Here is a 9,213-nt window from a genome sequence, read left to right as displayed (position 1 = left end):
GCTCTTATGACATTTTTTTCCCTGAACATGCATATTATAATGCAAAACCTTTAAGCCATTATGAATTTTTATATGTTTTATGTATACCAAAGGGTCACAGATGGTACAAAGATATGTTACCATGAGGTAGAGTAGCATTTTGTGATTATAAAATTAATCTGTCTCTAAATCTGTTTAAAGAGTTTTTGCCATCTAATGAGCAATATAAATTATTAATATTTTCATGTTCTTGGGGACATTCACAGCCATAATTTTACCAACACAGCTGTTTGACCTGGTGACATCATGTTTTGCATATTTTTGCATTTTAATGAGTTAGTCATTTAAAAGGTTACAAAGAAACCATAACTCATAAGTAATTAAATTATTTAGCAGAAGAAGTATGAGAAGATCTTCTGACATAGGTCACTGTGGGAAGGGGAATTCATAGCTGTACTCACTTGCACCTGTTTGTTAGGACATAGATGTTTTTAGAAGCTTTTCCCTAGATAATGAAATTATTTCACTTGTTAAAATATCTGAATGTATATGCAACGTGCATGTGCACACACACTACGCACACCTTCCTGAGTGGTGCATTTTCCTTGTGATGGAGTAAGTCTAAATAATACTTGTAACACAGACCACAAACATAGCTTAGCATTTATGATTATTCATGCTTGAAAGTCTAGCTAGATTGGTTTTAGAAATATTTTATAATAATTTTTTCTTTTTCTTTTCATACTCCTCTTCCTCTTGAGTATAAAATGGCTTCATGTAGATGTTTTAGGAATTTGTACTTAATTGTGATTTGGAATTTTCTTCTGAGTGGAAATACTTTAAAATGAAAGGTGATCCATAAGAATAGCACTGTACCTAGAATAGTGCTTGGTAAATAGTAGCTGCTTATTAAATAACTGTATGAAATCAATGTTTAATGAATGATTGACCCGGTGAATAGTTGGAATCTTTCATTATGTTCTCATGCTTGCAAGCAGACTCTGGAACCACAGGCAGAGCACTGATATGTTCTTGAAAAAAGAAAAAATTGGATATGATCTTTTAATTGCGAGGATAAAAGAGAAAGGTGACATATTTTAAGATAAAATGATTTATGTAGCATAGTTCTTAAGCAAGTTTTAAGAGTAACATAAAAACTTAATGTATATTATTTGTATTGTATATGATTGAATCAGAGTGATATTTTGAAAGACCATGTGCCTACCATCTATAGCTACAATATTTGCAGTTTTATAATGGTAATAAGAAGTTAGGAGAACATTTAGAACTTTAAACCAAAAAGACATAGCTAGCATGTGGAACGGTATGTTTCATAAGGTAAATTTGTCCATCCAAGTCTTCTTGGTGACCTGTAATAAAGGCTGTGTGTCCATAGGATACTCTGTATCCACTTAGGAATTTTGATCTGTCACTGACCAGGCAACAGTTGTAACTTGTTACATAGTTTAATATATACACGTGTGGGTATATGTTTGTGTCTTTGTATGAGAATGAGAAGCAAAAAATAAAATATTTCATAATGCTATAGTATTAAGTGATATTCTGTCCTTTATAATGAATGTGTTTTTTATGATTCTGTTGTACATATATGGAATGCTTTGATAAATAAGATATGGATTGTTAGAAGAGATATTTGTGATATTTAAGCAGCATAATGTTCTAAAGCCTAGGAAAAGTTAGAAACAGAGTAGGTGATAATGTAAGTGCAAAGTGAATGTTTTAAAATAAATAACACTCAGATGACCTGATGTCAGAACCAGAGACAAGGGTGTGTGTTTGTCAATATATCCTTCATGTTTTACAGACTCCTAAGGGAACAAGGGAAGATACAATTTCACCTTTTCTGTGCCAAAACATTTTAATTATATCTTCTTCCAACTACAGCGGTTCAGTAACCAAGGAGCTGACATTGATGCATGTGTTGATAAAGCTGCAAACATTCAAAATGAGATTAACAAAGATTTTGAGCAAAGGGTGACAGCTAATTTTGCACAGTATTCTGCATCTAATTCAGGCCAGCGTAATAATAGAATATTTTATACCCGTTTTGTTATTCAAAAGGACTTTTATGATGCATTTGTTGTTTGTGGATATCTATGGCTTAAAACTATTTTCATCTATGTTGCAACACTGAAACAATATTAAAGGGAAAAAAAAACCTTATAATAAGTTGTTTTTTATGATTGCACTTTGTCCTTGGAACTCTGCCTTTATCTTAGTTTATCCGGGCACACTAGCTAGGGAAGGTATAGAGATGGCAAACATATATTTTTCTAATATTTATTAGTATGCACTAATACAATGGCCAAGAAAAGTTATATTCAACTTATTTAATTAATAAAACTGTAGTTTCTTTATGTTCTTGAGCTCCTTTGAGCACATTTCAGTGTATTTCTTTTCTCTTCTATTCTCCAGTTGAAGGCAGCTGACAGTTTTCTTTCACTTTTCTTTTTGTTTGTGAAATTTTCTTTCTTTTTTTTTTTTATCCACTCACTTCTCCATCTGCTTTCACTTTTGTTTGCTTGGGCCGTCTCTCATCCCAACTTGATAATGAGGAATGCAGTGTGACCCTGACCTCTATCAGCCCATGCATGACCTTCTGACTCTACCATATAACCTTTGACCTTCTCTTTGACAGCTTGATTAATTACCCTGTGTTATGATTTATGAGTAAGTGCTATGTAAAAATAATAGACAACAGGTGGTCCTCTGAAAACTTTTTGTGGTATGTTTTCTTTTACTGACTAACTTGATGAGCTATTTGAAGTTGGAAACTTATTGGGATAATCTATGTTGGTTCACATTATGATATTTTTATACCATGGGACACAGCATTAGAATTTAGGAAGCTGCAAGTCAAAGCATGGCCATGACAAACATTTTACAAAATATTAGCATGGTGCTGTTGCGTAAATGCAATTGGGAAGAAGCACAAAACGGAGTCAAGTGACATTTCAGGCATTTCAGTCCCAGGTCACGTCTTGAGAAAATTGCTGAAATAATGGAGGGGGCATTTTTCAAGCAGCGCTACAGCTCCAACAGCTATGTTTACTTTAACGCTTCACTAGTGACTTCTGATTGGTTGTCATGACCTCATCTCTGTTTGCACCTAGGATGTTGCAACAGTGACATATACATACCTTCTTGTGAAAAAGATGAGAATAAACACGACATACATCTTTCAGAAAAGATGAATGGACATTGGTTTGTCCATTTTAACCATGGGTTGATACAGTTTATAGATAAAAACACTTTGGGTTTCATTTCCCTTGAGAATGAGCACCTATCTTCTTTCAAACCAAGCAGATAGAATGCTGAACTTGAAAAATATGATTGATAAATCTGTGTAAAATGATCTCTTAAGGAGCCTTGCCTGAAGACCAAACCAGACAGTTCCGTAGGTCAAAGGATTCTACCCTGGCCCCTGACCTCTTTGGTCGCATGTGGCTTTGCAGTATTGGCAGATTAATATGTAGAGCTGAGTACTTTTCAGATGATTTTTTATTTAGCCAACCACAACAGACTTGAAAAAAATGTAGAATTTGTTCCTATTTTTTGTTTTCCTTATAATTGGTAATTAATAGGCAAATTAACGTAGATAAATCTTCAGTTTTAGCATGGTTTCATTGGGGTCAAAAGTACATTCCATTTCTGGCCAGGCATTTTAAGATTTTATCTGTTTGTAGAATCTTCTCTGTAAGTGCATCTCTGTAGTGATTTAATTTCTTAAGCAAGATTTCCTCTTTGGTTCTTTGTGTTTGGCATCACCTGTCTATTCTAGACCTCTGACCTAAGCCATCATTTGTTGATTGAATGATAAATGAATTATTATTTATTAGTAAGTACATCTATAGACTTCAAAGTAAAGAAGGCCCGGAGGCCTGTGTATTCTGTTTAAGTCACAGCAAGCACTTGTGCTGAATAAAATGCTACGGCTAGCAATAAAATTTTGAGAGTTTCTTATTAAGATCCCATGGTTTATACCTTATAAACCACAGATTTGATAATGAAACTATAGTTATAACTCCAAAAGAGTAGAAAATAGGATGAGGTAAATTAAAGAGATAAAGCTTACTTTTACCAATGTCTGTCCTCTTGATCACCGTGATCTTCTGCTAGACTGTGCAATCAAACATAAGAGTTAATTAACAACTTTATGTATGCTTTGTCTCTTGAAATGTTGAATATTGGAATTGATTTGGGTGAATCATTACAAAAGATGCCAGAAGTTTTATTTATTTAGTTGTAGAATGTTAGATAATCAGTTTGATCACTTTATCTTGGTAAAGATAACAGAACTTTCCATGTACATTTGAAATAACCTAGCTTTTCATCTTAGGATAAATTTAACATGCTTAAGGAATAATTAAATTTAAAATACCTCAGTATACAATCTTTTGTGTTCTAAGCATTAATTCTGGGGATCTCCTTTGTATTGGCATTGCACAATTCTTTATGATATTGTACTTGATGCCTAATTTTATAGTTTTTTAAAACTTTATGGGTACATTTGCTAAGTTAAACTAGGATCTCTTACTTATTTCTGTGTGTACTGACTGAGTTACTAGGAATAGAAAGAATTAATTTTTTAAAGGGTATTTATTTCTGATATAAATTGGTATCATTCTATTTAAACCAGTTAAATTTAATGACTGGTATGTTGTCTGCTTTGTTTACTTTGACTATTTAATTTGACTCCTTAGTTTATATATATTAATGTTGATATGGTAAAAATCTTTGTAGCTTTATTATGCAATAGGATTTTTTTGGCAATATATGTGACATGGAAAAAGGCAAAAAGATAAAGTTTTACTACATATCTTTGTATGGGATAGTTAACTTTATTTTGTTGCTCCGGCTTTCTCCTACCCATAAAATGGTTATGAATGGTCTCTGTGAATATTGCATTAATTGTCAGGCAAATTTTAATTGAAAAATGTAAGTTTTTTGCAGAATGGTAATTGAATTTGCAGCAAAGACATTTATAAAAATTAGCTCTTTCCACAGAAAACGTTCCTGAATATTTCTTGATTGTTATTCCATTAATTGGCAGTATGAAATATCTAAATGATAAAATAGTTTCTGAATAAATCAGATGTTTAAAGAGAAACATTCATTGTTGAAATCAATATGATACAAATTCTTTAATTGATTTATATAGTTGTGATTTAAAAATAGAATCATTTTTCATCTGTCGATGCCTTGGTGAAAAATTGACATTGTGTCTTCATAAAATTGGACAAATGAGTCATGTAATTTTCAGTTACATAATCAATAACTTAGATAAATACTACTACTTTGATGATTTATGTTTCTGGTTTTTGTACTTTAGATGGGACACATCACATTTCAGAGTTCATTTAAAATTAAGGAGGTACAATAATTTCTCAATCTATGATTTCCAAAAATTGAAGTGAAAACCTCTGTTCAAATAAAAATGGCATTATTAAAATATTATTTCTAATGATTAAACTAGGGTAATAGTTTTCTCATTTTGGTGACTGTAAATTTCATCTAAAGAATTTTCCTTTATTTAGAGTTTATTCATTGTGCAAAGATGATGTTCATGTTCTATCAATTTATTAAAGTCCTACTTTGTTACCCTGAGTTTGTAATTTTTCATGTTATCATTAAAATGTAATATATCACTATTTTCAACTCTTAAGAATTCCAAGGTTCTCTTTGGGTCTTGCTAACCCTAACACGTGTAAGTATGAGAGTCTGTGTGTGTGTGTGTTTAAAGTTCAATTCACTCAGAGAAGGCAGGGAAGGAGCATGACAGGAGACCACTTACTCATGGTACAGAATCTAGTAAGGAGGCAATTTTCTTTTTGGCCTATGGTGACCTTTTTTGACTGTGCCTTACACCAGAGACAGTGTATTGAATGCCTCTATTTCACCCTGTTTAGCAGAGTGCAACAGTGTTCTTTAACTTACTTTTGGTGGGAGGAGAAGTTATAGCTGAAATTTGAGAAGGGCATGAAAAGTTGTAAGAGGCACAAGGAAGAGGGGTAGGAACTTCCTTCAAATGTGATTTTAATAACTAGTCAAGTGTGTCCAACTGTAGAAAATCACCAAGTGACAATATGTCTACCTGACAGTGATCACAATGAATTACAAGACTGTTGAATAGCTATACAGATTAGAATAAAGCAGAACCAAATAAAATATCTTTTGTTGGTAAAACTTTGACTTACCAGCTAAGAAACTTAAAAAAAAAAGCTAAGAAACCGTGTCTTGTGCTTTGTTGAAGAACATTTAAATTTAAAAATGCATCAGTATTTTATAAGCCCTTCATGAATGAGATATTTATCTAAAGATTTATTTAAATACATATTGAGGAATATGTATTAAGTTATTAATCAGTTTGGTATATATGTTATAGTTTTCATATATGTAAGACAGCTATATCTTAGTTACCTTATCACTAAGGTAAAAACTTCAGCGATCTTGACAATCTCCAAACCATATTGTGGTTTTAAACAATAATATCAACTGATTGGGGTGGGGATTGAAACAATTCCAATGAAGTTTCTGAGTAGTTTGTGAAATCAATTTTTTTAAAAAGCCAACGATGTGTAGCAATTTCGTATATTTAAAAATAAGGATAATTGAGTCTATACTAATATTGGCTGAGTTTACTGCTCTCAGTTTTTAAAAATTATCTTGTTTGGTTTGGCAAAAAACGGTTAAAATTTAAACCTGACATAGATTCTACAGTTATTGTTTTTGGAAAAGTATATACTTTTGTTTTTTGTAAGGATGAGAATTTTTATATTTTGTTTTTGATAGCTCTTATTTTTTAAACATAACATATGTTTTAAGTATGACCTTACAAGATTTTAATAGATGAAATTGGGATACCCACAGTACAGAATTGAATAGAAAAGACAAGATATAAATAGCTTCAAAAATTTGTGTTACTTGTTAGTGGTAATTGTTTATCCTTCTCTATTTTTTCATGGTTAGATTATTCCATCAGTTATAATATAAATGCCAAAAGTTTCCTTAATTATAACCAGAGAAACGTTTGCCTTGCTAGAATTAAGTCAGACAGGAAAACACATTTAAAAACTTTTAAAAAGATTTACTAGCTCAATAAACTATATTTTAAACTTTGAAACTTGTTTCCTGGTACTAGTTGTTAATAAAGAGAGTTTTTATGGTAACTGAAAAATAAAAGAAATTTCAAGATGAAAAAGTTGTTTCCATACATTATAGTAAGACATTAGTTTATTCTGTTTTGTGATTTGTGTGCCTTCCTGAAAGAAGAAGTGAAAAAAATCCAATATGTATTTGTAGACATTCTGTGTTCCTGATAATAGAGATATGTAAATCTGTAGACAGTTTACTCATTACTGATTGCTTATTCTTTTTTAAGTTCAAACAAATAAAAAATACCCTATTAAAGTGCAATTGTAAAGAAACAAAAATCCAGGAAAATATGGTTGGAATTGTAAACTTCAATTTCAAAGAGGTTATTTTCTCAAAATATATATTATAAATATTAATGTGTTTTGAAAGTGTACTTGTTATTTGATAATTTATTTAGGTCACATTTGGAGTTCTGGGAAATCTGAAGTACTTTTTATAAATTTAAACTTTATATTTTTAATATGTTATAGTTATATCTTTTTGATCTTAAAGACAATCTATGCTTATTTACACACATAATACAGGCAAATAATTTGAAATCACTTTTCTGTTGGAGAAAGTAAAACTATAATCCATTTTAAAGGAATTTTTAGTGAATATGTAACTATGTTAAGTCACTTAGTATGAGATTTTAAGAACTTTTTTATGAATTGAAATGATTTTTAAGATTAAATTATGCTGCCTTTTTTGTTTTAAAAACAGGAAGGATATGGAGTCATAGTACTGAATCCCAATGAAAACTATATTGAAGTCGAAAAGCCGAAGATACCTGTCCAATCATCTTCTGATAGTTCAGATGAACCAGCAGAAAAACGCGAAAGAAAAGATAAAGTCTCTAAAGAAACAAAGAAGCGACGTGATTTCTATGAGAAGTATCGTAACCCCCAAAGAGAAAAAGAAATGATGCAGTTATATATCAGAGTAAGTGGTGAGCAAGATCATTACTATCCTTCATTATTTCCTTGTCTTTTTTTCTTTTTTCAAACCACCACAACAGCTAATATTTATTGAAAATATTCTATGTGTTCAGACCTGTTCTAAGCAGTGTTGCATCCTTTATGAAAGAAGCCTTTAAAATTTATTTTCTATAAATTATTTCATTTTTTAAAAGAAAGTATCAGTTTTTAAAGTTTTAAAGATTTATTTCCCAAAGGTATTATTTGACTGAAACGTTTTCTGTTTTCTGTTCAAAGTAACAAATCACATCGTTCTTATTTCAGTGTGATATTTTATTTAAAGTGCAGAAAGCAATTAATAATGCACTGTACAAAACAGTCCTCATCTTGGGTGGTAATAGTTTTAATGCATTGTTTTCCTTCGAGCCACCATCCATCCACAGTGTCTCAGTTTAACTTCTGAAGGTTGATGGAGGGAGGAAGAGTAATTAATATCTTAATAAATATTTAAGCTGGAATAGTTTAGGGATAGTGTAATGAGGGAACTCGGCCCTCTGCTCTTTTCTTATCCAGTGAACCTTTGCACTTTGTAATGCTAGCAGCATGGGATCGTTATAGCAGTGCTGCCCAAGGAGTTCTAATTCTGTGGGGGGCACAAACTATTTTATTTGCCCTTTGACACATTCTGCTTGATATACACACTGAGCGTGATATATATATATTTATGTGTGTGTTTGTGACAGGTTCATGCAGTTTTCAAAGCCTTTATTATGAGTGCTCAGAATATAATTGAATAGTAAAGTATGTCAAAAATGCTACTGGATACGTAAAATAGTAAAGTGATACATTTTTCAAAATTGAGCAATTCAGAACATTTAAATGCAGACAATTTAACATTCTAGAAATTATACTGTGAGATAGTAGTAAAGTTTCAAATTATTCAACTTGAGCTATTTTTCCGTTTACTTTAAAAGCTCATTGATAAAGTGTTTCATACCACATTCAAGACGAAATATGTAGCATTCTAAGTTACTTTTAAAGTTTTACTTCTAGTTCCATGGCATTATCGCTTTAGTTCGGGGAATTGTACTCCAAACATTCTAGACATTTGATTATAGGTCAGTCAGATGAGTAAGTTAGAGTTATGCAGCATATAAATTCT

General features: G+C 31.3%; 1 protein-coding gene across 3 annotated transcripts in view; it reads left to right on the top strand.

Annotated features, from left to right (window-relative positions):
* The window catches only part of ARB2A (ARB2 cotranscriptional regulator A), a 423,598-nt gene that overhangs the window by 185,330 nt on the left and 229,055 nt on the right, over positions 1–9,213 (top strand). For all 3 annotated transcript variants that reach the window (XM_070794035.1, XM_070794037.1, XM_070794036.1), the window contains one exon: positions 7,858–8,076. In XM_070794035.1, the coding sequence (XP_070650136.1) occupies positions 7,858–8,076 (219 nt within the window). The remainder of the gene's footprint in view (positions 1–7,857; positions 8,077–9,213) is intronic.

The sequence above is a fragment of the Bos indicus genome, chromosome 7 (assembly GCF_029378745.1).
Source record: "Bos indicus isolate NIAB-ARS_2022 breed Sahiwal x Tharparkar chromosome 7, NIAB-ARS_B.indTharparkar_mat_pri_1.0, whole genome shotgun sequence".
In the NCBI taxonomy this organism is placed as follows: domain Eukaryota; kingdom Metazoa; phylum Chordata; class Mammalia; order Artiodactyla; family Bovidae; genus Bos; species Bos indicus.
This window is presented reverse-complemented; position numbering and strand designations above follow the sequence as displayed.